At 53.0% G+C, this 27,859-nt stretch overlaps 1 protein-coding gene across 3 annotated transcripts; it reads right to left on the reverse strand.

Annotated features, from left to right (window-relative positions):
• Positions 1–160: 160 nt before the first annotated feature.
• Positions 161–27,859, reverse strand: LOC133278037 (NADPH--cytochrome P450 reductase). 3 transcript variants are annotated; one of them, XM_061470453.1, is made up of 17 exons: positions 27,796–27,859; positions 25,890–26,012; positions 15,873–16,064; positions 9,343–9,391; positions 8,464–8,592; positions 7,721–7,870; positions 6,778–6,902; positions 5,879–5,968; positions 5,608–5,706; positions 4,949–5,065; positions 4,315–4,433; positions 3,108–3,289; positions 2,823–2,972; positions 2,033–2,300; positions 1,155–1,300; positions 854–939; positions 161–673 (listed from the first exon to the last, which is right to left on the reverse strand). In XM_061470453.1, exons 3-17 carry the CDS (start codon positions 16,049–16,051, stop codon positions 529–531), a joined length of 2,034 nt encoding a protein of 677 aa, XP_061326437.1. In that variant the 5' UTR covers positions 16,052–16,064; positions 25,890–26,012; positions 27,796–27,859; the 3' UTR covers positions 161–528. The 3 variants fall into 3 exon arrangements, with proteins under 3 accessions (XP_061326437.1, XP_061326438.1, XP_061326439.1); XM_061470454.1 differs by lacking the exons at positions 25,890–26,012; positions 27,796–27,859 and adding an exon at positions 21,052–21,073; XM_061470455.1 differs by lacking the exons at positions 25,890–26,012; positions 27,796–27,859 and adding an exon at positions 17,090–17,107.

Here is a 27,859-nt window from a genome sequence, read left to right on the forward strand (position 1 = left end):
GGCACAGGCAAGCTGCAGGGCCCCTGAGGGCTGAGACACCCCCCCCCCCAGACAGAGGGGAGGTGAGGCCAGGCATCCCCTCCCTGCTGCAGGCAAAGGTGGGCAGCAGGAACTGGAGCAGGGTCCCTGCAGGGTGCTGGTGGCACAGGGCAGAGCTGTGCCCTCACACCAGCCCCACACGGGATAAGGCAGCACCTCATGTTCAGGGAAGGACCCCAGAGCTCCCCCAGCACCATCCATCCCCTCTGCCCCGCATCAGCCGCATCCCTACCTCAGTGCTGGTGCCATGAGGTGCTCCCTGGGTACCATCAGCACCACAGCCCCAGCTACCCCCCTGCCCCACTCAACCCCATCCACCCCAGGGCACGCAGCCTGCCCTGGGGCTGCCATGGCCCAGGAGGGGTTGGGAGTGACACCGGGGTAGCTGCGTGCTGGGGACAGCATCACCCACAGCAGCAGCGGGCGCGCAGGCACTTCCCACCTCCCATGGGCCCAGGCTGGGGACCTGTTCCCTCCGTGGCCCTGCTCTTAGCTCCAGACATCCAAGGAATACCGGCCCTTTGTCATCAGTTTCTTTATATAGTCCACGGCCTGGGGCTGGCTCATGTTCCCAAACTCGGCCACGATCTCGTAGAAGGTGTTCTGCACATCCCGGGCCATGTTGCGAGCATCGCTGGAAGCAAGGGCACCATGAGGGAGGCATCAGAGCCCCTGTCAGCTCCTGACACCCAAACAGGGACAGTTCCACCCCAACCCATCGCCCTCCCCTGGACAAGGACAGTGTGACCCCAGTAACACCGAGTCACCCTCATCTTCCTGAGACCAGGAGTGTCTTCCCTGCCACCGGACCTACCCGCACACGTAGATATGAGCATTCCCCTCATGAACCAGCTTCCAGATGTTTTCCTTGTTCTTCTTCAGCAAGTGCTGAACATAAACCTGGTAAAAAACAAGGCAGGAGTGAGGCGAGGGGAGCAGAGCCCCCATATCACAGCCCGTGGGGAGGTGGGGAAGCCGAGCCCATGGACACGGCTGCACAAGACAGCGGTGGTGCTGGGTGCTCCTATGCTTGCAAGGGGAAAGCTCCAGCCCTCAGGGCCTTTCCCCACTGATGGGGGGCAGCTTGAGCACGCAGCAGGGGAGCAGGGTGGTACCTTCTCAGCCTGGTCCCTGGAGAAGGCGATGTGGAGCTGGGTGAGGACCCCATCCTGCTGGAAGCGGCCCAGCTCCTCACGGTACAGGTAGTCCTCGCGCTCGCGGCGGCAGCCGTAGTACAGCACTGTATCACCCACCTCTTTGCCTGCAGACACACAGCACCATCAGCTGCATCCTGCAGCCCTCTCCTTCCCCCTCCCCTTATCCTGCCAAAGCGGAGCTGCACCACGCTCCAGGGAGACCTTGGAGCAGCTCCAGTGCCTAAAGGGGCTTCAGGAAAGCTGGAGAGGGGCTTTGGACAAGGGCCTGTAGGGACAGGACAAGGGGAATGGCTTTAACCTGCCAGAGGGGAGACTGAGATGAGCTCTTAGGCAGAAGCTCTTCCCTGTGAGGGTGCTGAGGCGCTGGCACAGGGTGCCCAGAGAAGCTGTGGCTGCCCCATCCCTGGCAGTGTTCAAGGGCAGGTTGGACACAGGGGCTTGGAGCAAGCTGCTCTAGTGGAAGGTGTCCCTGCCCGTGGCAGGGGTTGGAGCTGGAGGAGCTTTAAGGTCCCTTTCAACCCAAACCAGTTTGGGATTCTGTGACTGCTTCTGTTCCTGAGGGGAAGCTTGAGACCGATTCCCAGAAGCAAGCATAGAAATAAGTGTAAGTGACAGCTGTGGTTATCTAGAGACAGGTTGGGGCATGGCCAGAGAACTGACTCAGGTCTATCATCTGCCCCCCTCTATGGCCCAGAGGAGCACAGAGCATCCTCACACTGAGCGAAACCCCTTCGCTGCCGCTCACCCCGCTCTTGGCTAACCCCACAGGTGATGCAAGCAGCACAGAGCTGCACAAAGCACCCTCCTGCAGCGGCTCCAGGCCCCAGGGCACTCACCCTGCTGCTTGAGCCAGGCCCGCTCCTGAATGAAGCCCATGAAGGGGGCGATGCCAGTGCCTGGTCCGATCATGATGACGGGGGTGCTGGGTTTGAAGGGCAGGCGGAACTGAGACTTCCTCACGTACATGGGCACCAGGGAGCTGCTCCCGTTGTCGGTGGGCACCTTGCTCTTGAGCCAGTTGGTGGCCACCCCTTTGTTCACCCGTCCCGTCTTGGTTTCGTACTCCACCGTCACGGCACAGATGTGGATGGAGTTGGGGTGAACCTGCAGGGAAGGGGGGGGGGGTCAGTGCCAGGCAGAGGCAGCCCCACAGCTCAGTGTGTTCAGGGGGCAGGAGTTTAACCCAACAAACCAAGGCCGAGCAAACCTCCCACCAGACCCCACACAGGCCTTCTGTTTTGCACCCAACTCATCACAGGAGCACTGAGCTCCCCTCAGTAATGCCAACAGCCACAAGGGCTTCAGGTACAAAGCAGTGAGTGAATTTTGACCAGCCCCTAAAATGCCATCTTGCTTCCAAGCCCCCAAAACAAGGCCTTTGGGCAAAGAGGAGCAGGGCTGTAGGGGAGGGTGGTGGTATCCAAGTACAACTGGATGCAGTGTGGGATCCTTTACACCCCCTGTGGCAGCTGGGATGATTCCCTCTTCTCATGCATAGAGAGAACTAAAGGTGCCCCTCTCACAGAAAGCATTGCCAGGGTGAGTTCCCCATGTGCAGCCCCCCCCATGGCACCATGGGGCTGCAGCTGAAGGGGTGCCTCAGCAGCCTCAGCCCTGCACACTCACCTTGGAGGAGGAGGCGATGGAGTAGTAGCGGGCTTGCAGGCGGGGCAGGAGCTCACACAAGTGGTCAATGGGGGGGCAGAGCGAGGGCATATCCTGCAGGATGGCCAGGATGTTCCTGCGGGCTTCCACCACCCAGCTGAGGTACAGAGCCTGTGGGCAAGGAGGGCGCACGCATTACAACTGCCCTATGAGAGCAGCAACCCCCCAGCTCTCTGCATCCCTTCTGGGGACACCCCGGCACCCAGCTGAGCCCAGCAGCCATGCTGGGAAGGCCCCAGCTCCCACCTTGCCCTCGGGAGCAGATGATGCCATCTTCCGGAGGCGCTCCTGCTCGCTGGGGTCCGTGGCGTACTGAGCCAGCTCATAGAGCACGTTGGTGCGGGGTGGGTTGGTGATGTCCAGGTAGTACGTGAGTGCTGTGCGGTAGGACGTGGGGCAGGGGAAGGGATGCTTCTTATTGGATTCCTCTGGAGAGGAGGGAGAGGAAAAAGAAACTGGAAGTCAGCAACCACACGCTGTTATGTCTGGTTTCGTGCCGGCAGATACAGGCAGTAGATGAGAGGTGGAGATAGAGCAGGGGAACAGGCTTGAGGGAGCCCTGGGCTCAGTCAGCCCTGATCCCACATTAAAGCAGCTCCATCTCCCAGTAGCCCATTTTGTGTTCCACAGATGCTGCCAGGCAGCTTATCAGCAAAACGGTATACCCTGTGCTCCACCAAGTGGGGCTCTCTGCCCCGAGATACCCATACACAGAAGCACCCAATAAACTCCAGACCAAGCAGGGTGGATGTTCGCCACAGCTAACTTGGCCTCACACATTTATGCCTCCTTCAGATCTGGCCTCAAAAGTGTTCTCAGTCTCCTTTGGCCATGGCCAGTTGTGCTCAGAGCCCCCTTGGGAAAGGTAAGCACCAGCAGACAAGGCTGGAGCCATCCAGTTCCACAAACTAAGAGGTCCATAAGGGACAGGAGCTCCCTTAAAGCTTCTGGGCGACCACATCCGATGCCTCAGGTCAGGCTGCTTCAGGAGCAAGATGGGTAGCAGCTGCTATCTCCCTCCTGCCAGAGGCCAGCTCTGCTGGAAGCACTGCCCAAGAAGAGCTCTTTGTATCAGTACAAGTGCTCCCTGCTGCGCCTCCTCCAAGGGCTGAATAACAGCATCTCAGACATTAAGGTCCCTGTTGAGTGCCGGGGCTGCTGCGGCACAGGGATGCTCTGGTGGGCTGATGCTCTGTAATTAGGAGCGTGCTGTTGCATAATGTGCTGCTGAATGGCACACAAGTGCATTTCACAACTGACCCACTTCAGCTGGCTCGCAGCAAGCAGGCTCCGTGCCACTGTTAAAATGCCATGGCATTCCGAGTGGCAACAGGACATCTCTCTCTGCCTGCCCTATGGGACCTGCAGGTGACCTGGCTCCGCTCTGGTGGGAAGCACAGAGGGCATAGCTGCAGGAGGAGAACTGCAGACATCCAGGGTGATCCATACTCACCATCCAGGTTGTTCAGGGACATGATCGTGTCCAGATTCGTGCCCAGGATCTCACCAATCTGATTGACCAGAGAGGAGTCGTTGGCTGGGTACACAGCCACGTGGTCCCCGGATTCATACCTGGCATGAGAGCAGGAGGAGAGCAGATGAAACTGCTTCCCATCACCCCAACCTGCTCAGCTGGATGACAAACAGGCTGCTGCAAGAGGCAGTAGGACCACACCAAGATGTGAGCTGCTACACAGTGCCTGCACAATCAGGGATCCCAATGAGCCACCAGCAATAGCAGAAAGGAGCATTGTGGAATAACGGTTTTAGGAACCAGGGTTTTCACAAGGGGCCTCCAAGATAGCAGCAGTTTTTGCTACAGGTTTCAACCAGGTCAGACTTCCAGCAGGCACAGCCCAATTCCATGACAGGCAAGGAACAAAGCAGCTCAAAACCTCTGCAGTGCAAGAGCTGGGAGCAAGTCCTTATGTGGGGTACCTGATACGTGGTACAGAAGCCCAGAGAGGCAGTGTTAAGGGATTATGAGAACAAGGTCCCCTCCTGAAGTGCTGGATGAGGCCAGTGCCTTGCTCTTGGTGCAGACTGCTCCTGCCAACATAGAGGTGCAGTCTCCCATGGGAAGCTACCTGATTTTGGAATTGGAGATGTCCAGCTCCAGGTGCATGAGGTGCCGCTCTCCACCCTCGTTCAGCTTGCGGTTTTCTGTCACCTGGGCCAGGAAGGGGTTCTTGGCATCAAACGGCCTGGAAGGGAAGACAAGCACCATCTGTGTTACCCTCCTGCAGGCTCTCAGTGCTGGCTGCATCCAGGCACATTCCCTCTGCCCCCAGAGCAGGCTCCCTGCACGTGAGTACAGGGCTGTCCTGGTTTGTGTTTCAAAGCACACCACAGCACTAAACAAATGATGCTCCTGCTGCTACCCAGGGACTGTCACACCCCAAAGAAATACTTCAGGTTGGCCTTAATTTATACAGCTCATCTCCCCACAGCAACAGGGCAGGAACCCGTGGTGTATTTTAGCTACCCCAGGTGAGGAAGGGCTCTGAGTGACCTCAGGAGGTCATTTGTACCACCCTAACAGCACATGTGAACGCAGCCATCTTCACACGACTTATGGTTCATAACTGGGGAATCTGAGAGCCCCAGTGGAGATCAGAGCCCATTTCTCTTGGGCAGAGACCTCCCCATGGCTGCACTGCAGGAATGACCCTGCCTGCAGAGCGGGTGTTGCTGGGAAGAGCAAGGATCCATCGGTTGATCCTATCCAGGGTGGATTGGCACTTACGGCTTCTGGTTCTCATAGCTCTTGAGACGACCCATCTCACCAGTGTAGACCTTGCTCATGTTCACATCCGTGTGCACCACCAGCTCGTACTGCCGGATGCTGGAGGAGGAAGGGGGAAAGAGGACTAAGTCAAGCTGGAAATCACAAGGTACAGCTGGAAGCAGCACTTCACAAGTCTGGAGAGGGAAGAGCAGCTCAGGGCTGGTGGCACAGTCACAGTCAAAGGTGGCCAATCTTTCTGGCACCCAAAAGAGCCTGCTCCCATACCCACCTGGACTCTTCTCCTGTAGCCTCCACCCCAAAGTGCTCGCACACCGCTGGCCAGAACTGCTCTCTCCAGGTGATGAAGTCTTCCTCCAGGCTAGCCAAGGCAAAAGAAAGATTCAATGAGCTGTGGCTCACCAAGATCCCTATGGACTCCCTGCCTTCACCATGGGAAAAGGCATTTGCCCCTGAACCCAAGCAGTTTGGTTCCTCCCCATGCCCACAGGAGAGCATCTTCAGGTTCCTTGGGAACTGTTGCTATACCAGGCACCCCTCCCTTCACCTACTGTACCAAGGAAGGCTCTGCTACCCAGGTTCATCTTTAACTCATCTCCCCTTTGCCCACTCCTGCCATCAGGTCACCCTCCTCAGAGGCAGATTCCACCATAGCAATGCTTATTGTTCTACGCTGAGCCTCCCGCACACAGCACATCCCTCCATCAGATCTCGCTGCCCTTCGAGGTAAAGCCACAGGATGATGTGATTTTCCCAGGTTACGCTGCTCCCCACAGGGTGCACCCAGAGAAAAAGCATTGTCCAAGGTGGAAAATTGCTGCCTTCCACCGTTAAGCCAACAGTTTCCCTCCACCACAGGGACAGTAAGGTTATCCATACTGGCTGGGTTAGCAATGGAGCTGCAGCAGTGCAAAGCAGACTGGAAAGCCTCTTCAGGTATGTAACTATGGTCATTTAAAGGTGATGTGGGATTTTCCAGACACAGGATCCCCTAGGATACTCAGAGTGTACAGGGATCTGATTGTGGGTGAGAGCAGACAGACACGAACTCAGAGGCATGTCAGCTCCCATAGCTAGCCCTATGGAGTTTATTGCTGTCTCAGCAGTAGAGCCAACTCCCTGCCAAAGTTCCTTCCAATATGCTTTGGCATTCCAAGCCAAGCTACTCACTTGCCATCATCATCACCCAGCCCAAGTTCAAAGATACGCTGGGCTCCAAGTTCTTCCAGTCTCTTATCCACATACTTCCCCATGGCATTGAAGTGCTCGTAAGTCTTGTTCCCCAGCCCAAAGACCTAGAAGGGAACACTGATGAGCATGGAGAAGCAGAGGACTGACTTCTCCCACCGTGTTGGCATCCTCTGACCAGTATCACCCAGCAAAGGATGTTGAAGACAGACAGCAAGACCTCTCCCAGCTCCCCACTGGCTCTTTGTGGGCCTTAAGGAAGAATCTACCACTGGAGAGCGATCAGTAGGCACCAGCACCCCTGGCATGTCAAGAGGTTGCACATATAAAAGCTGCCTGCACCATCTCCTCAAGGGACCAGTAACAGTCTGGACACCCATTGCTGCCCCGTGCCTCCCACAAACAGCTCAGCAAATGTTTGCTCACTGCTTTATACAGAGCAGCTTAACGTCTTCCAGCAGTGGCTTCTCTCCTCACTTGCAGTTATTGTGCTGCCTAAGGAATTTGGCTGGGGTTTAGGCGAGGTGGCTGCGTCTCAGCCAATTATTCAGCAGAGAAAAGAGCTCCCTCCACACTGCACCAAGTGATCCCATTTGTGGGATAAGATCTGGCCCAGGGCTGCTCAATTAGCTCCTGAACAGCAGCAGCAGCCTCTAAGTCATTTAGAGACCTTGTATTCAAGGCCTGCTGCCTGTTTGTGGCAAGACATTCCCAGCAAACCCTTGTGATTTAGGGAGTGAAGAGAGTTCTCTGGTATCTGCATTTAAAGCCCCCAGATAGATGTTTGCATGTGTCCATGAACAGGGACTGCACCTGACACAGGCACAGACATCACACCATGTCTTCACAAGCCATGTGCAGGCACAGTGGAAGGCTTCTGACTTTGCTGCCCAAGTACAACATAAACTGGAATGGAGCCACTTACTGCAAACCGGAGACCGGACAAGTCAGCATCAGCCTCCTGCAGCCAGTCATAGAAGTCTTGGGCATTGTCTGTGGGGTCTCCTTCCCCATATGTGGCCATGCAGAACACAGCTAAGGACTTGTCGATCTCAGAGAGGCGACTCAGGTCCGACTACAGCCGAAGGAAATAATAAACCCTCAAGGATCCTGCAGTGTGGTTATTGGGCAAGCCTACTCCTACCATACAGCTCTGGTGTGCAGAACAGCAGCATGCAATGGCAAGCAGCTGATTACAAATGGGGTTGGGAAAGGCCAAACCCACCCAAAAGGGCAGGGGAAATAAAGGTAACCACCCTCACTGGCTGCAAGCCAATGTTTCTACTCCACCAGAAAAAATGATGGGATTTTCCAAATGATGGGATTTCCCTTAAAGGGACCAGGATTGTTGTTCATTGACACCAAACTGTCAATACCTCTGTCCAAGACTGCAGCAGATCAACGCTAACCACTGAAGGAACAGAGCCAGTTTCATGCTGCCAGTGGATGACTCAACTCCCAGACACTCCAGGTTACCTTTCTCTTTCAGTCATATTGCAGCATTCCATAGCAAGGACCAAGCCCATCTCTCCCTCTCTCAGGCTGAGATTTTCTTCTCTAAATGACACCACTAAAAGGGCAACTTATCCCTTGGTCAGCCTCCTGCTGGGTTTTTGGGGTTCACTAAAAGGATGCTGCCTATCCTGAGGCTGTTCAGGGTTAAGTTACCAGGTCATACTCTTCTGGATCTGCTGCCATGCCCCGCAGGCCGTAGCGATGAGCATCTTTGGAGAGACGATTGGCAAACTCCTCTGCTGTACCCGTCTGGGAACCATAGAAAACCACTATGTTCCGCCCCTGGAGAGAAGGAGAAATCCCTGTTAAATGGTGATTATTCATTCAGCAAATGCATGGATGAGCACATCTTAGAGGCAAAGGAAACACCTAGGAACCAGGAGCCCTGCACTGCAGCCTGAAGGCAACCAGGAGCCTGCGCTTGCACAGGACTCCCCGCTGGGTTTGTGGCACACAGCTGCAAGTGGTATTAAGAACATGACTCTTGTCAACCTCAGAGAGGTGACCTGGATCAAACGAGCACCCAAAGTAAAGAATAAACCCTCAAGATCTACCCTCAGCCTCAAGGCTGCAGCGTGACTCCTGTAACAGGGAACTCCCTGGATGAGAAAGGCTCCCAAAGCTCTGGCAAAGCGCCTAAGCACCGGAGCTCCTGCTCTGCCACAAGCCAGCTGCTTTGAAGTGAAACAGGAAATACATCCAGCCCTTGCTTCTTCCTCTGCCTCCTCTTGTGTCCAGTCCAGCACAGCCAAAAGCTGCCAGTTCTGTGTACAACAACTCCCATTCCAGAGTGAGCCAGTTTGGGAACCAAGCACGCACATGAACAACAGCCAAGCAATGACTTTAAAGTCTCTGCCATTTCCCTCCTGACTTTGATCTCGTGTTACTCTCTTTTTGCACCGAAATGTCAGTTCAGTTTTGGATGCATGGGTCTGCATCCAAACCAGTCCCCCCCGTGACAGCTAGACATAGGGGAAGGAAGAACACGAGCTCCCTTCTCAGTACCCCATGGAGCCAGAGCAAGCAGCTTACCGTCTTCTTCATCTTCTCAATGAAGCTGCTGTCTCTCACCGGAGCTGCTCTGAAAGACAGGAGGAACATCCTTTGAGATGAACATATTCATTCTTTAAGGTCAGGAACAAGCAATTGACGAAAAGTAGCCCCAAAACCTCAGGACAACTGCCCAAAGCAGTGGGAGTCCCCATCATCTGCTCTTATTTACCCAGGAACGTCCATCACTCAGCTGGGCAGCTGCTTCATACACAACCATGGAGCAGGGTCTCAGGGGGGGAAAGCGGACCCCCTGTCCTACCTCCATCAGTAAATCCACAGGCACTCAGCCCTGGGTGTCAGGAAACCTCTCCTCCATCAGCGGTTTCACAGCTGAGCACGTTACAAGGACCTCACAGAGCTATGATGCATGAGCAGGTCTCCAGATGAACCTCAGGGGGCAAGCCATGGTGGGAGAGAAGGGAATGGAGAGCTCCCTGCTTCCCTCACTGCAGCAGCTCAGTCCTGAGCCGTGCCCCCCAGGGCAGATTCCCCAAGCTTGAAGTCAGGCAGGGCTAAAATCCAGCTGTTTCCACCCCAAAACCACAGGCCAGACACAAGTCCCAGAGCTGGAGAGCCCTGCAGAGCAACGGACATAGCTCATCAGACCCACAGAGCCTCAGCAAGGGAGCTGCTGCCCGATGAGGTCCTGCAGGGCTCCCACGCAGGGGTTTCCATCTCCAGCATGGATCTCCAGCACAAAGTGTTTGCTTTATTGCATGGAGGCAGCTTTCTCTAGCTTGGAAGAGGGATAACCCATAGCAGCATCAGTAACATCAAGGCAGAGATTCACACCGCGATGGCTGCTCTATTAGGTAGGGAGCCAGAAGAGCTTTCCTATCCTAAGCACATCCATGGGTTTTAGAGCCCTGGAGTGAAAGCAGCCCAGCTCTAGAGAGTGTCACAGGCAGAGGTGGCTCTAGCTACAGTCACATTAGGTGCTGGGTCTTTTCAAGGCAGGAGGACAAGTGTCAGGAGCTCATTTGCTGTCTTCTCCCCTCTACTGAAGCTCCAGTAGTGGGGATGCGGAACGTGGGACCAGCTCCCGTTTCTCTTTCACAATGCAGGAATGCAAGGCTGGGTGTCCTGTGGGAAGAGAGAAGCCTCCAGGCAAAAAACAAATGGGTTTTGGCTCAGGCCCACGTGAGAATGTGCAGAGCTCACCAACAGCTTCCTGAACTGCAGTACAGAGAGAGGGAGCTCTGTGGATGCACAGAGATGTTTGCAGGGCACATACAGAGAGCAGCAGGGGGGGGATACTGCAAACCACACCTTCAAGCACCCCCTTTTCACCCAAACGGATCCAGGAGCTCCATAACCTGACAGCTCCAAGCACCTACAGCCTCATACAGCACACACTGAAGATGAGCAGACCCTACCCAAAAAGGCCACCCAAGGCAGATGTGCTCACAGGAGAGTGCTGCTTTGCACCCTCCAGTCTGCCCTCTCTGAAGTTACCAGTCTCCCCACGCTGTCATTTGTCCCCTCTTGGGAACAGGGAGATCACAAGCATCTTGAGAGCAGCCCCGACACTGTCAATGCTGCCACCAGGATGGGGGCTTGGCAGAGCTGCCCCCCAGCACGCTCACAAGACTCAGCTCTCTCTTTGCTTTTGGCTCCCCAGGGAGCATCTTTGGTTCACTGCCCTCTGCAAACAGGACCCAATTAAACCCACTGCTGGGTCAACTGCTAAACAAACTGCTTTTAAAGGAGGGAAAGAAAGTGTTTTAAATCCTTTCAGCAGCTCCCTTTGGAAGCGAAAAGGGTGCAGCACACAGAGCTGGTCCCTTTTCAAAGGAGCAACCCCGCACTGAAGTGTTGTGGTGTGGAACAGTCTGCGGCTCAGACACAGCCGAAATAATGAGTCTGGCTTTTATAAAGGGCTACACAACTCCCTGGAACTGCTTCATCAGAGTAGCTTGAAACTCTGAGCTGCAAAACCACACAGATGCCAAAGACACGAACAACAGACAAGAAAACTTTGATGTGTGTTTTCAACAGCGACTGCTGTTACAGCTTAGGTAGCTCAGGGTAGTGACTAAGAGAGTCAGAAGTGAGGGGTGGAGGAAAGGGGATTAACTCCATTGCATTGTACAGATGGCCCAGCACAGGGCTGTCTGTCACTCTGATTTCAGCAGAAAGAAAGGAGGGAAGTTCCCAACAGCTTAGCAACAATATCAAAGTCTGCCTCAGCTGAGCACCTCTCCTTCAGAGAGCTCCCATGCCCGTGCCTGTCCTCCTGGAAGCACACATACATCCAGAAGTGAGAACACAGCCTGGCCATCACACAGAAAGCAAGCACCAACAGCAGGGTCCAGCACAGCCTCTCCCCTTCCTTCTCCTCTTGCCCCAGGAGGGAGAGGCACCCCATTCCTCCCAGCTCTGGGATGGGAAGAGCCACCCTCTGAGCTGGAATGTTCCCATCGGGCAGTAACTCACCTCTCCACAGCAGCCTCTTCTCGTGGGGCCGAGTACACACAGCCCATGGTCAGGGCAGGGAAGAGGCAGACAAAGAGTCGCAGGGCAGCCGTGTCTGTCTGCAACGGGAGGTGTGGGGGACGGATCTAACTTAGCTCTGGAGCAACACACGCACAGGCCTTCCCATGCTGCTCCTCCTGGGCTTTAAAGCCAAGTGTCAGCCTTTTGTTAAGGAGAAGAGAGCCGGCACAAAAGGTCCCAGCACGGGTCATAGCAGGAGTGGTCCTGTGCGCTCAGCTCCTCGTGGTGGGGCTCTGGAAGTAACCGAGTGGATCCACACAGCCCTGAGAAACTCCAACATCTGGCAGCAGTGGCAGAAAGGAATTAGGAGTGGAGAATGAAAGCTCCCAGGATGCTCCGCAGCGCACGTCCCTCTCCCATCCGCATGGAGCAGGGGGACGGGACACAAAACCCTTCCCCCTGCCCCGTTCCCTTGGGAACTGTTTATATCACAGCTGCTTTTAGATATATTCTGGTTTTAAAAGAAAGGCAAAGCAATGCTGTGGCTGAATGAAGTGATTCCAGACGCTGCGTGAGCAACGCCACGGGTAACTATGGCAGTGCCATTGCGGAGGCAGCTCAAAGGAGCTCCTTCTCTTCAGGATCCCATTAAATTAAATTAGAGATGGTCTGTCTCTAACCCACACGCAGGCAGTGAAGAGAGCTAATCAGGCTGAGGAGCTGGAGCAATTCCTGCCACAGGAAGCCCTACAAGCACCAGCGAATGGATTGCTCTATAGCTGTGGAATAGAGATAAGCCAATTTCTGCCCCGAACAACGTTAAGGATGGGGGGAGAAGGGAAGGGGTGACACCCAGCATACCAATGGCCTGTGTCTCCCCAATCTGCACAACTCTAGGGTGGGCACATGAGAAAGGAAAGGAATCTGTGATTGAGAAACACACAGAGGAGGCAAAGAATAAAGCAGAACTCCCCAGCAATGCCTCTGTGAGGAATGTGGTGGCCATCGAGAGCTGCTTGCCCTAATGACATCTGCAGAGCAGGCTGCAGGGAGGCTGCTCCAGTGGTTTCAATTAAGCCTGAAAATGGTCACAACACAAGCAGCTCTCAGTTAGCAGCATCCCTGCCTGCCCACACACACATGTATTACACAACACAGGTACAGGACATCTCGTACACAGGAAACCTCTGCATGGGATGGACTCTGCCCCTTCCCTGGGTAACTGGGCAGGAAACCAGCTTTAGATGTAAGAGTGAAGGATCAGCAAGCACCTGAGCTCTGGCTTAACCCAGAGAGGCTTTGTCAGGGCAAGGTCATGACTGTTCCTGGGCCGTGCAGGCTGACGTAGCCATGCAGAGCCAATCCAGCCCAGGTGCCATACAGAACAGGGTATTGTGAGCATGCATCTATTCTTCTCCAATCAAGGGCAGCTGCAGCAGCAGCACCATTTCCTTCACAGACCCTGCTGAGATAATGTGGCTTGATCAAGGCATGCTGCTCAGCAGCAGCTCCCAAAACCCCAGGAGAGCACTGAGTGCTCAGGTCAGAGGCTCTGCTTGCACTCCCCCACGCTGCAAGCAAACCCATCAAAGCAGCAGCCATGGGGATGTGCCTGAGTTGCTGTTCAGCACTTCTGTCCTGCAGCCTTCCAGGGCTGAAGCTGAAGGCCAAAGAGACACAACAGAAACCATCACCCAGCACCATCAGATAAGGTCTGGAATAGTTTGGAGTGAAGGCAGGGCGGCAGAGAATGTGCTGAAGGAAAGCAGCACTTCTTTAGGTTAAGGTTCTCCAGCTGGAGAAAGCCCCACCGAGGGCTCTTTGTCATCATGGGTCTGGAGCTGTTTCCCTGCCTGCCCATGGACCAGCCTGCTATATCCACAGTACTATCCTGTATCTTGCCTATTTGCTTGTTCATCAGAAATGAAACTCCACCCCAGCCTCAAGGATGACAGGAGGGAAGGAAACCCCAGGCTGAACAAGCTTGTTTTCCCTACTTATTTCCCTCCTGGTTCCAAGCATCCCATAAAATAACACTGCAAGAGCTGAGGAAGTAGCCGTCTCTGCCCCAGAGGATGGATGTACCACCAGACACAGCCTTGCCTTATGGGTCCACGCTGCCCTTAGACCAAGCTTGCTGCAATGACCACAGCAGCTCCACTTGGACAGAGGTGCTGACCACAGCTGAGGTGCTCCTGCAAGGAGCAGTTACACAGTGCATCTTCCATGCAGATGGAGAAGGCAGCACGGACCTCAAGGAGGAAACAAAGGGAAAATGCCTGAGAGTCAGCTCAAAGCCAAGACCTCCAGCCAGTCTCAGATGGAAGCCCATGAGAAGAGGTCCTGCAGCAGGACAAGGTGGTAACATACACGCAGGAAGGAGTCAGAAAGCTTCTCTGCAGCCCAACTTCTCTGCAAGGTCACAGCAGCCTCTGGAATTGCTGCATGTGATGGGTGCTGGGTGGAAACAGTCCCGAGGACGGGGAGTACAGGAGCTCTCCAAGTCCCTGTGCCATGTCAGGATCTAATTTCAGATGGATAGAGCCACTTCTGAGCTCAGCACAGCACAAGCATCCCCATTACAAGCTCCAGAGGCAACCGCACACACAGATACACACAGCCCTCTCCTGCAGGCTCAAGAGGGAAGGTATCTGACTGATCCAACACAACAAACTCCCAAGGTAAGGCTGAGCAGACACAGAATACCAGCCTCGTGTGCACCCACCAGCACAAGTTCACACAGCCAGGGACACTGCTTCCTGTTCAAACCTTCCTAAGCCAGAACAGGTACTTTCCATCCTCCTGTGACACCAGTGTGCAGCCCGCCTGGGAGTTAGTTGTCTTACCCCTCCTGTTACCCAGGGACTTCACAACAGACCTGGCATCCCTGGCTTGCCTTCAAGCAGAAGGCTCTGCCACCACAGCAGGTCAGAGCAGAAACAATGAGGCCAAACCTGCTCCTTTCCAGTTCTGACCTGAATTACAACACAAGCACTGGGTGATGAGCCATGTAATCTGAAAGCAGCGTAACCCACTGAGGTCTGAGATAAACATAGCAAGCAGTTGTGGTCTGTTATCTCCTACACACATGGTAACAGGAGCATCAATCCCCTCCTGAAACGAGCCTTGGCTTATCACCCAACATCCTCATGTGAGTAGCCTTGCATTACAAACCCAGAGGCTTGACCTTTGCTGTGCGGTTACCTTCTGTGAAGGCCAAATGCTGGAAAGCACAGAGCTGGGCTGAGGCTGGCTTTTCCCTGGGGCAAACTGCATGCACACAGGAAGCAGATCCCATGAGACTGAATGGAAAGGTATTGCACAACACCAGCTCCTACAGCGAGTTTCAAACCTTGTAGTGCTCTTATCAATGCTCCAGGAGGAAACAGAAGGAATGAGCTAAAAAGTCCAGCAGAAAACTGGTGTTAAGTTGTGTATGTTACAGAGACAAGGAACCAAAAGCATCCAGATCTCCACCAACATGGCTCGCTCCTGACCCTAAGCCCTTTGCAGAAGATGGGGTGGAAGAGGACTTCTCTCTCTCCAAATCCAGTCTCCTGCTGTTGCACTAACCTGGCATCTGAGCTGAGCAAGTTCCACAGGAGCTGCCAAGCAGCTCATGCTCAGGAACTATTTCTTCTCTTCATAGCTAAGAGTAGATAAGATTCCTCATAGGAAACTTGCATAAGAGCAAGTCCACCTTCCTCCAGATTTATTTAAATATGACTTTTATCAGGAGACACAGAACAGCCAAAGCAAATCCTTCAGGGTCTGAAATACAGCCAGAGGCTCTCCTGCCTTGCCTTGCTTGGGAAAGGCACATTACTGCTGTGGACCACACGGTGGGGTAAGGCAGAACTCCTTACCTTAAGGCAGAACTCCTGCTCCTCCACAGGGATTTCTGCATTGAGAGGTGAAAATACAGCTCAGCAAGAACGCGAGGGGAGGGAAACCCACTTTGACACCAAGTCCCCTCACTGGGGCACCTCTATAATCCATCTGTAGAGCCTCCAAGGCCTCACCACGATGACAGCCCCATGCTCACCCCATGCTGCCCAACGATCATTACTTACACTGTCTGCATCTTGGGGAGGTCTGGCACTTCCTCCTTTTTCTTGCGGAAGAGCAGCCAGTAGGTAAGCAGCCCGGTGATGAGGGAGATGAGGAACACGTCTGTCATGCTGAAGAGAGAGTCCTGCTGCGCAGTGCTGTCCGGAGGGGAGATGTTAGGTCCCATGCTGGCATCCCCCATGATGGTCAAGGCACTGTAAGCAAGGAAAACCAAATGAACACCAGCAGTGACACAGTGCCACAGATCACGAGAGCATGAAGGGTCATTCAGAGCATGCTTTCTCACTATACATTCAGTCCTAGGAGTGTAATGCAGCCCAACAGCTCTTGGGAGCAAGGCCTTCCACCACAATACTGTGAGATCATTTTGCATCCCAAGGTATTTCCCTGTCCCACCAAGCTTTTTCCTTCCCAGTGCATCCATGCTGACCCGTCAGAAGTGACTTCTGCCCTCCCTGGGCCAGCAGCCCCACATTTCAGCCAGGGACTCCAACCTGGCCCCCACTAATGCACCAGCAAAACTCAGGAGGGACTCAACAGACAGCCTTTACTAACCCGTTACTCACCACAGAGCCCATGGGGTGTGAGTGGGGAAAGACCCCACTCTTCAAGTCACCCCACACATCTGGGGCTTCCTCCTTTTTCACAGGCTGAAACAATGCCCTGGACTTACTGCTGTGCTTATGAACTGCAAAGCAGGACCATGGCATGGTACTTCTGTGAGCAAACCCTTGTTACAACACAAGTGATGAATAGCTCTGATTTACTACCCACCTCCACATGCAGACTGGATTTATTATCCACCTCTTTTGGGGCCTCTGGCTTCCCAGTCCCCTCCACTCTCTTCCCCAGTTTAACTTACACCTCCTTGAATTACTCCTTTCTACTTGCCAAGGCAGAGATAAAGTGACTTGTGGCCATCCCCAGTCCGTGGTAGCACAAAGCTGAGCGCCCAGTCCTCAAGTTCTTCACTAGGCCGATGGCCCCTGACCTTCCCCCAGGAGCCACCCATCATTCCCTCCCTCCCACTGCTCTGCCAAAGCTCTGAACTCCCCTGACCCTCATCCAGATGGGAAGATTATCTTCCCAACGCACAAGGACGCACCGCGGCCAAGCAAACAGATAATCAACTCCAAACTTGATTTGTAAGGGCAAAGTGACTCTCTTCTTGTACTTGGGCACCCCGCCAGCCCAGAAGACCATGGACATTTGAACTTACACACAGAGAAGTGACTCAGAGCTCAGCGTGACTCTGTCACCAGAGAGAAGGGACACGTCCCATGGCTGAGGGTAGAGTTAACCTCTTCAGCAAAGCTGGGCCTGCTGCATTAAAGCTCCCAGACAGCCTTCGGGGGGGGGGGGGGGGGGGGGGGGATGTCAAAGAGAAGCAGCAAACTCCAGGTTGTGCCTGTGCTGAGGAATAAACCTGGCTGAAGTGATGCTAAGGGAAGAAAAGGGAAGGTGATGCTTAGGGAGTGCTAATGCGGGAGAGCAGGTAAGATCTTCAGCAAAGAAGTTGTTACCCCCCCAAAGTCCAGCCCTAGAGAACATAAAGCACTCTGCCACAGGCCAGCAGCTACAGAAGGCAGCCCTAAGGAGCATAGGGAGAAGCCCACAGCCACCTACAGTGATCATGGGTGGGCTGCTGGGTACTTCTGCAACTCAGGTAGTTCTTAACATCGTTTAGTTCTTAACATGAGGTTTAATTTTGTGGGTATCTTGGCAAGTGACTACTACAAAGGGCACCAAAACCCTACTGCAAAGCTTCCCATTTGCTTCCCAGGGATGACATGAAGCAGGGGGGTTAAAAGAAAAATGGGAGTGATGCAACTGTAGCTGAGCAAATTGCCCGTTCCTCTCCATCAGGTCACCCTGTCCTCCCTCCTCGCTTTCCAACGCTGCATCTCTGAGCCAAGCAAGAGCTGGGTGTTCTTTCTGTACAGCTGTAGACTAAACTGTTAGTTAAAGCCTCCACAACTGGAGCTTCGTTGCCAACAAAGCACAGCTCCCAGCAGGGTCTCTCTCCTCCTCCTTCTTCAGTTCCAGTAAATCATTAAGGAGCTGGTCCAGCAACTGACACCAAAGGAGTGCACCAGTGGGGGGAAATGTGTTGCTGGTTTATTGCCTTCATTCCCTATTGCAGTATTACAACAAGCAAGACTCCAGAAGTTTTAACTGAAAGCTCTTCTCTTACACCAAACCTTTGCCCAAAGCCATAGGAAAAAATACCAAGGCTGACAGAGCCCACCCTAAGCTGGTTTTGGGCAGGAGCTGCATCCCTTCCCTTCCAAGCACCAAATCCAGCACTGGCAGCAGCCGAGCCCTAGGAAAGGCTCCTTGCACAGAGCACAACAGCATCCCTTGTAGCAAACTGCACATGGAGGAGAGTTTCACGCTAGACACATCTTTAGTGAGCCAGACTGGGGTGGAACGGGTACAGGCTGCATACGCCTGGCCCCACAGCAATTCCCTTATACAGGGTGAGAGAAGGAGTTCATGGGCTCACGAGCAAGGCAAGGGCTACATCTCCCATCAGAAGGGCATTGCTCTGCTCAAAGCAGCAGAGCTCCTGGGGACAAGCAGCAGCCAGGAGGGGGGTTTGCTTTACAAGGTGGTCTGCCCTCCCAAGCTGTGATGCCTTGGGAAGGGGCAGCCTTGGGAAGGCAGCTCCCAGGAACGCAGTGTGGACACACAGGGGAGAAAGCTGCACCGTCTCCTGGCCTTCACCACGGTGCAGCTCTCCAGCACTTCAAAGGGGAAGCCTACAGCTGCCAGACCACCCGTGGCTCGCTCCCTCCAGCCAGAGGGAAGAGCACTGTGTCTGCAGGCCTATGGGACTGGTGTATGGACCAGAGTCTTGCCTTCTCCATAACACACAGGTCATACACAAACCTCTAAACACAGTGACACAAGAACTGCTTTAGTTTTGACAATGGGCTCCATCTGGTCATGGACATTTAGTTATTCAAGGCCTATACCCAAGCTACAGAGGTAGGAAGGTGTTTGCTCAGACACAGCAGGAGAAAGGCAAAGGATATGGAATGAGACCTCACCTCTCCTCTTGTAAAGGGTTGCCATAACTGAGGGACTATTTAACTCGCTTCCCCCAGCATAGGAAGGTTATTCCTCAATTTATCTCACCTTATCTAGTTGGCTGTAGCAATTATTTGCCTGAAGTTCACTGCAGTTCAAATACATGTCCTTTTCTAGATTCCAGTGAAAAGAATCCTGACTCTTTCTGGGAGTACAGCTATCCTGGAACTCCTGCAGCCCCCCACACAATGAGAGAGCTTTTTAAAGGAGAAAAGAAACAAATGTATGATGCAGAAGTTCCCCTGACATCACTTTTAAGGGTAGTTATTTTATCCCTAATGTTTATTCTATCTTTAATCAAGGCAAGACAAGTTTCCATTTCCTTTTTAAGTCACGGCTCCAGTTCTTAGATCCTTGCTGATGCACACAGTACCTGGTGTAAAGCCATCAGTCTCAGATGAGGTATGAGGCTTCTATGTCACACAGAAAAGTCACATAAACACAGAATGGTTTGGGTTGGAAAGGACTTTAAGATCATCCAGTTCCCTGCTATGGGCAGGGATGCCTCACCCTAGACCATGTCACTCAAGGCTCTGCCCAAGCTGGTCTTGAACATTGCCAGGGATGGAGCATTTACCACTTCTTTGGGCACCCTGTGCCAGTGCCTCACCATCCTCACAGTAAAGAGTTTCTTCCTTATATCCAGCCTGAACTTGCCCTGTTTCAGTTTGAACCCATCATCCCCTGTCACAACACTTTGAAAGATGACAATGAAGCCACGCTCTATTTTAGCACAGCTTTTCACCCTCTGAATGCACCTTTATTCATGTGAATTTGCTCGATACACAGCAGTTCACAATCACTCAAATCACAGGGATGCTCTCTGCACACCTCCATGCTACCAAACACATGCACTCCCTTCGCATACTAAAAACATGTATTTCTAACTCCCATGCCCATCTCTGAAGGGCTGGAAGCACTGTCGGGGCCAGGTATCCTCAAATCCCCCATCAATTCCATAGCTATATCCTAAAGGGTATAGCCTATAGGTGCTATCAGGTCTCAGGGTTAAAAACATTACAATAGAAATACAGTATTACAACAAACAAGAAAGGAGGAGGAGTGCCTCAACAGCCAAGTGGTCAGCAACATGAAGAGATCTATTCTTCCCCCTCTCTCACACACAGCTGACAGCAGCATCAGGAGACAGGGCAGCAGATATGCCCAAAAGCATGCTGGAGCACGGCATCAGGGAGGGCTCCCTCTCTGCCAGTCACACTGTACTGACCAAACAGCCTTGGCTCTGAAGCTAAGCTGGGCATGAAGTTGGGACTTTGTGAGCTTGAAGTAGCTTCTTTATGTCACGTCTGTGATGAGTTTCAAGCATCTCAGGACAATTTCACTTCCCAGTTCCAGACCAGGGCTGTGACTCTTGCTCCAAAACCCAGTGACCAAGCTCTGCACTTGACTCTCCTCTGCCCTGTGCCACCATAACCCTGCTCTCGTGAGAGGAAAGGAGAAGGAAGACTGCTGACCAAGCAGAGCCAGGGCTGCTAACTGATCCCTGAGCTCCAGCTGATCACAGCCGGTAGCACCAAGAAGCTCCAGTGTTGAACTGAGAGGAACCCACACATGCAGAGATAGGCCTGAGTCCCACTGTGCCCTATGGACGCTGCCTGCCCTGGCACAGGGCAGCACGGAGGCTGCACCCCCATGTCCTCTGCTCCTGAGCTTATCCAAACAGCCAGAGTTTTCCCAACAGGAACCAGGCGGCATCAGCGCCCTTTGGACACCTGCAGATAAACACAGGAGCTGCAGGCACAAGCTCTATCTTGCAGTATGTGCAGGGAAATATCCGTGATGAACTGATCACAAACCCACACAGTGCCATCAGTCACCCTCTGCCCAGCACTCACACTGCTGCCAGGCACCACTCAGAGGGAGCTGAGCAGGGCACTGGCAGCCAAACTGTCCCCAGCCCACAGCAAGGTCCAGCCTGTCCCAGCTGAACACTTACAGGGACACCACATAGGCAGTGTGAAGTCAAACCATGCCTGCAGCAATGAGCTCCCTTTGGCTCTCGCAGCAACACCATCACACTGCACAGAGCACCCAGCCCCTCACCACCCACCCAGCAGCAACACACACCAAAGGACCTCTTTCCAGTTCCTTGTAAATGGGAATCCATGCACATCACCACCACATCCAACAGCAACACACCCTCCAAAAGCCAGTGGCTCTTTCAGACAGGCTTTCTCCAGTGCAGACTTCCAGCAGTATCCTGCACAAGGCACCAGGGAAGAGACAAAGGGGCACTGCTGGCAGAGCTGACTTGGCAGGGCACTCTTCTTGCTCTCCACAGCCACGTGACTATGACCCTCATGGCACTGACTCAGCACATGCACAGCATTAGCAAGCAAAGCAGGAGCATCACTGCTACAGTTTCGGGCACTGGGAGCTCTGTGTGGTTGGGGATGTCAGCATTACCATGAGATCTGCCACAGACACCTTTTGGATTGAGAAGGACCAACCTGAATTCCCTAGGTGTACATGGGTGACATAACCAGACCTCTCTTCCCACCACGTGCCTTGTCTGCCCCAGGGATCAGCCCTCCTCTTGTGCTGACAGCTCTTGCACAGGACCATGGCCCAACACAGATCAGGGGCATGAGAAGAAGCCTTAGAAAAGCCCAGTTTTAAACCAGCAGTCAGTTCTTTTCAATGGCATCACAGCACAGCCCTTAAAACAGCTTCAGGACAGAGGGGAGACAAGCAGACAATGCAAACAGGAACTCCTTCTCTTTGTACAGCACTGACCTGCAGCCCGAGCTTTAGAAACCATGGCAAAATGAGAAGACTGTAAATAAAAATGAACTAAAACACCTGGGAGGTAAAAGAAAACCACTCCTGAGCCCTCTCACAGGTCTCTACTCCTGTTCACAGCACCTCCAATGCTTGTGGACAGCTCACACAGACAGCAGCACCATAGAATCATAGAATAGTTAGGGTTGGAAAGGACCTTAAGATCATCCAGTTCCAACCCCCCTGCCGTGCAGTGAGCCCCCAGCGTTCTGCACAGCAGTGGCAGCACAGGAAAAGGAAGAGCCCTGGTTACAAAGAGGAATTCAGTCTTGTGATCAGCACAGGGTTGTCTTCTTTAACCCACCAAAGATGCAAGGCAGGCAGGTTATTGACACGTGTCAGGAAGAGGAGCCCCACAAGACCATGAGGAAGGGGGAGAGGCAGCAGCAGCAAAGAGATGGTGGAGATGGCATTTCTGCCCTGGTTCCTGGGCCCCATCTCTTCCTAATCCACTGCAGTGATGACTTTCCTGTGTGGTATTAAGCCAGGAGATCCTTGTAGCAAAACCAGATCTTCTCTTATTCCTCTTTGAGTATGAATGCAACTGATTGGAATAAAAAATTCTGTTTATATCAATTCGTGCCAAGCCTTGGCAAGTCTCAAATTACCTCTTTTTTCTCTTCCTTTTTAGTAAAAGAAGACCTGGCAAGAAAAGTGGCCCTTTCCAAACCAAAGCAGACTACTGAAGCAGGCGCTCAGATCCAGGTTGTTTAACATTGCCTCCAACAGCCCCTGCACTAGCCTTTTCTCTGCAGAGAGATCACACTCTCCATCAGTAAGATCTGGCTGTGCTCAGTGTGGTCCATGCAGGCTCCCTGCTTTGGGTGGGCTCACCCCTGAGGGGCTGTGCTGGGGAGAGCAGACATGGAAGGAGACCTCAGGGCTTCTTCAGCCCATCAGCCTCAGTTCAACCACTGTGAACCAGGGTGGCCATGGCACACAGCACGCTTTCCTCATCACAGTGATAACAAGCAGTGACCCAGGGCTCACTTCCACCAGTGCTACAACACCAAGGCTCGGCTTTCACTAGAGATGAAGGATCACTACACCTCGCACTTCCCCATCACTTTCTTTAACAGCACATCCCACAAGTTCCCATTAACCAGCTCAATTAAGGGTGGAAACCAGCAGAGCCTCTCTCACACAACAGTGGGAAAGTGCCTTTCCACCCCATGCTTCCACCAACTCAGAACCCCCAGTCTAAACAGAGCAGCACCTTGAGCACAAGGGTAAGAAACATAAAAGCTGGGGGCAGTGGGGCTGTGAAACAGAACAAACCCCTCTTGCTGTGCAAGGTCTCTCCTAACCAGACCTTGACACACCAGCTCAGACAGCAGCACACTGTCTATTTTAGGCAGGAGACAGATGCAGAGCGTGCATCAGTCAGTCTGGAGCTTGAAATATTGCATATTTGAGCTTCCACCGTCACACGTGGACTTGTTTCTGGCCAGTAGGTCCGATTCAAGGACAGCAGAGCAGCTGGAAAAGCAAGGAAGAGAACAACAAGGAAATATCTTACTGAGGCAGAAAGCAGCTCTATGGGTATGTCAAAGGGGGGCTATTGCAGAGAGCCCAGTACACTCAAGCAAAGGACTTAAGGCATTATCCATCACAAAAATGAATTCAAACTCACCAAGCTGCCTTAAAAGAAAGCAACCTAGAATTACTGAATTTGCACACTTCGTTTCACCAGATAAAAGCCTGTCTTTCTACCTTCAAACAAGGAGGTGGGTCATCCCATCAGCTTAGGCATCTGAACACCTTTCTTCACACAGATCAACATGAGCCAGCACTGAAAAACAAGTGTTCAGGGTTACACAACCACCAACACCTGAGAAGAGCAGGTAAAGTGAACCTCCTGCTAACTAATGCTGTTCCCAGCCTCTAGTCCCAGGGAGGGACAAAGAGCTCCATGCTTCAGGTATCGCTTGAAAGAGGAACAGGGGTCTCAACACCACCAATATCCAGGAGCTGGGATAACGCTGCAGGACTTATAGACCACTCTGTTGCCAACTACCATGGGCAATACTCAAACCAACCACTCAGAAGGCCATGCATGTGTTGAGGGTTTGTGTGACAAGCTGTGACTTCGCGTGCAGCCACTACAGGGAGGGGACAGCTCAGGGTTGGTAGCCATAGACTTCGACCTCTTCCACCAGGAGGAGTTTGGGCAGCAAAACCCCCTAACACTGCTCTCATTTGGGATGTTTTCTTTGAAACTAAGACCTGGAAGAGCATCTGAGGCACATGGTTAAATACAGATGCAAAGGTATTTAACTGTAAAGATCTCCAAATAGAACAGCATGCTTTGGGGATTTACTTAGAGAAAACCAAGCACTGTTTGTATAAAACTGGGACACTTTGTGTCTGTAAGATAGCTTTCCACTGAGGATGCAGGAGCTCCTCAGACATCACATGCTTGTATCCTATGGTGCTGTGCAGGAAGAAGGTGTTACTGTGAGATGTAAGGATTGTGTAGTAACTCAGTAAGAGAGTTGACCTCTTGGTCCCAGACCCAGGCTCCACATCTGGCCCACCCTATTAGAAGAGAGTGCAGTCACCTATGAACCTCCCTGCCTGCTATGGGTAAGGCAACCTGAGCTACCTTTCACCTTCTTGACCATTTGTGACATACAACTCCCCAGCCCCCTGCAATCACACTCAGTCACGAGCACCAGAACATCAGCCCTGTACCCAAAGTGGATGCTCCCGTGCCAGAAAGGGACACCCACAGGACAACAGGGAAGTCAAGCAGGAAATAAGCAAGGTCAGAGGTTGAAAGGCTGACCTCGAGTTGCAAAAGCCACAGCTCTTCAACTCCATACTCCCAGTACGGTCAACCTAGGCAGGCAATACTCAACACAGGCTTTTCCTTTCCCTTTGTAAGGCACTCTGCTCCTCTTACCTCCAGCAGCTATGCACACAGCCCTGTTACAAAAGCAGGGCTTGCACAATCCTTGCAGGCACTTTATCAGCTCGCTCTTCCACAGCTTGGAGTTGGCTGAAATGAAGAGATGCTAGCAATGACCCACAAAAGCAAGTCAATGGATGCGTTTCACAAGCAACCACGCAGCAAGATCCAGCATTACCTGCCCCCTACCACAAAGAGAGATACCAATTCCCTCAGCTGGTTACTAAACCTTTCCAGAAGGCCTGCACATAGTGCAGGGCCAGATCTGCCAAGGAGAAAAATCCAACCTCATCTTCAACTCTGAACCCCTCCACCTCCTACCCCATACAGCAAGAAAGGAAAGGAAAAATCGGTCAATAACTCTGTTCCTTGCAGAGGAATGAGGTGCAGACATGGCTGATGGCTAAACAAGAATACTACGGCAATCTGCCACCACAGGTCAAACTCAGCCACTCTTTGGACTTGTGATCCAGGAGAAGCCACTGGAGCAAAGCATACAAGTGCTCCTCTTTCAATCCTTCTGGATTCCATAAGCAATCTGCAGCCACAGCTGACTTGAATGCTTACTTGGGGAAAGGAGCAGCCTGTAATTATTTGTCCTGATAGATGAAATTTCAGACTACAAAGCCCCAATCTTGGCAGAGGTGTGCCTGACACTGCAGGGCTCGTGACTCACCCTCAACAATCGCATGTAGAGAGTAATCTCACCACTCGGATCAAATGATCACATTGGGAAAGCAACTTATGCAAGGTCTGTGAGTTGTGGTTTTAAAGGTAGGAGAGCCCACATCAGGAACCTGAACAAAGTCCAGTCAGCAGAGGTAACTGCCAGGTGGCTTTCTCTATACCCCAGGAAGGGATGGGAGAAGGTGGCAGGAGTGCAGATCCAAGCAGGGAAACCTTTTCCATAGTGCTCCAGGATTGAACAAACACTTTATCTTGGCTGCACCACAACAACCAAAGGAGAGAGTAAAGATCAAAGGGGATCTCAGTTCGGACACGGTTCCACACACTTTTCCCATGGGTGAACTGGAAAGAGACCATCAATCCATCATTGGAAAGAGACCATGAATCCATCACTGGAAAGAGACCATCAGGAGCGCATCCTGGGGGTGCCCTGGGTAAAGAGACCATCACTCCCAACCACCCTCCCCAAACTCAGATGCACCCACAGATGCTCCACAACCTGCAGGGCTCCAAAGAAAGAGGTTACCTTGCACCTACGGTTCTGCAAGCTGATGGGGGCTGTGAGCTCCAGCACGAAGGGTGGTGACAGCAGGGAAAGCCTCCTCAAGACAAGCAGCTTTGGTTGTGTGGCCCCGTTGAGCTCCTCCAGCTGCTTAGGAAGAAACAAAATCAGAGCTGCAGAACACACTTACTTGCTCAACCCTGGCTACCCAGGAGGAACCACCCCAGTGGTTACTGAACTGAACAGTAACTGCAAAACAATGACAACACAAGAGGTTTTACAATGCACAATTAGTGTAGGGCTAATTAACAGAGAGTGAAAACAACTATTTGACACTACCTCATCCTTCCTGCCCTTTCTTCTCCAAGGTTTTCACACTAGAAGATTAAATGGAAGTGCTCAGTTGTGACAGGGTTTTCTCTCCCTGTACACCCACTGTTCTCCCTGCTTCTTCCCTGCCTTTTCATATACAGCTCTTATGCACCATGTCCACAGGGAACACAGAGGGTTCTCCAAATCCACTCTTTGCCATGCACATCCTGTTTCAGTGCAACCAACCAGCACAAGATGCACCTGAAGGAAAACCGAGAGCTGCACTGGGACAATGCCATGCTCTCCAGGAGGGGTCTGACTTACCAGCCCAAGCACCAGTTTCCTCCCCTGCAGCAGATTAACCTGCAGGTTTGCTCTGCATGTGCCCAACAGCTCATTGGGATTCCTCAGAGAGCTATGGAAACTCCAGAAGAAAGCACATCCCCTTCCATCCAAAGGGATGCGTACAGCAGGGCACCCCACTCCGCACAGCTCTGCCCTAACCAACACTAAACTCCTCATGATCCACACAAAGCACACAGCACTGTGGAGGAAGGGATGTCCCCACCAACACCAGCACTGTTTCACTTCCAGAAGTTGGAAGCAGAGACCTGATCCTGCTTTGTGCTTTTCCAGCCTGGATGGTATTCCTGCTTTCACCATACCTCCTCACGCTCTGAAAGCTGACCCATGGTTGAGACACATGCAGAGCAAAGCACGCCCTGAGCTGCTTATCCCACAAGCAAGACAACTTCCTAAGAACCAATTCCATGCTGATAACTATCTGCCAACAATGTGATCCAGGTGTCTCCACACCCTCCAGCTTTAGTATTCCCAAACTGTGGGGGGGGGGGGGGGGGGGGGGTGTCCATTATGTCCTTCATCAAGCACATTCCCTAAGGGAATAACTTTGCACTGCAAAGCAATTCCAGCAGGAAAAGACAGGGCAACCTTCCCAGCACCCCAGCAGTTAGGTAGAACAGCAGCAAAGCAGCCCAGCGTGCAGCAAAGGTGTCACTGAGAGGCCAGGGATTGTATTCTGCAGGGAAGTGCCAAAGAAATAACTTCATGTAAGGCTTTTAACCCGCAGCAGCCTGGAATGCGGCAAGCACAAGCAGTGCTGTGGATGCAATGCAGGGTGGGCATCACCCTAGAGCACACGCCTGCCTTGCATCTCTTCAGCCCTACTTAACTCCTGCCCTATAGCCACCGAGGAGACAGGCTCACCCCCTCCACCCCATATATATACAGGGGATCCCAGTCACACCAGTCCCCCCCAGTAACAGGCAACCAGTCACACCAGACCCCCACCAATAACAGAGGCTCTCCTCATCCCACCCCCCCAATAACAGGGCTCCAGCCACATTAACCTCCCCCCAAATAACCAAGGGCCACTCGCACCAGCCCCGCATACAGTGGACCCCAGTAACACAGGCCAAACACACCAGTGCTCCCACCCCGTGCAACAGCAGCCCATTCACCCCACCGCCCCCCATTAGTGAGGCCAGACCCCCCCTTTTCCCTACCAGAGCCCACCCCCCCTCAGCCACAGGGAACCCCCAGGCCTGACCCCCCCCACCCCGTTCACAAGGGCCGGCCCCAGGCCCTGCGCACCCACCGCGGCCCGTCCGGAGCTGTCGGCGGCGCCCGCAGCCCCGGCGCGCCCGGATCGAACCACTCGG

This window comes from Pezoporus flaviventris, unplaced genomic scaffold (assembly GCF_033815535.1).
Source record: "Pezoporus flaviventris isolate CSIRO_AGI_PZ_B2104156 unplaced genomic scaffold, CSIRO_AGI_Pfla_v1 ptg000063l, whole genome shotgun sequence".
NCBI lineage: Eukaryota > Metazoa > Chordata > Aves > Psittaciformes > Psittacidae > Pezoporus > Pezoporus flaviventris.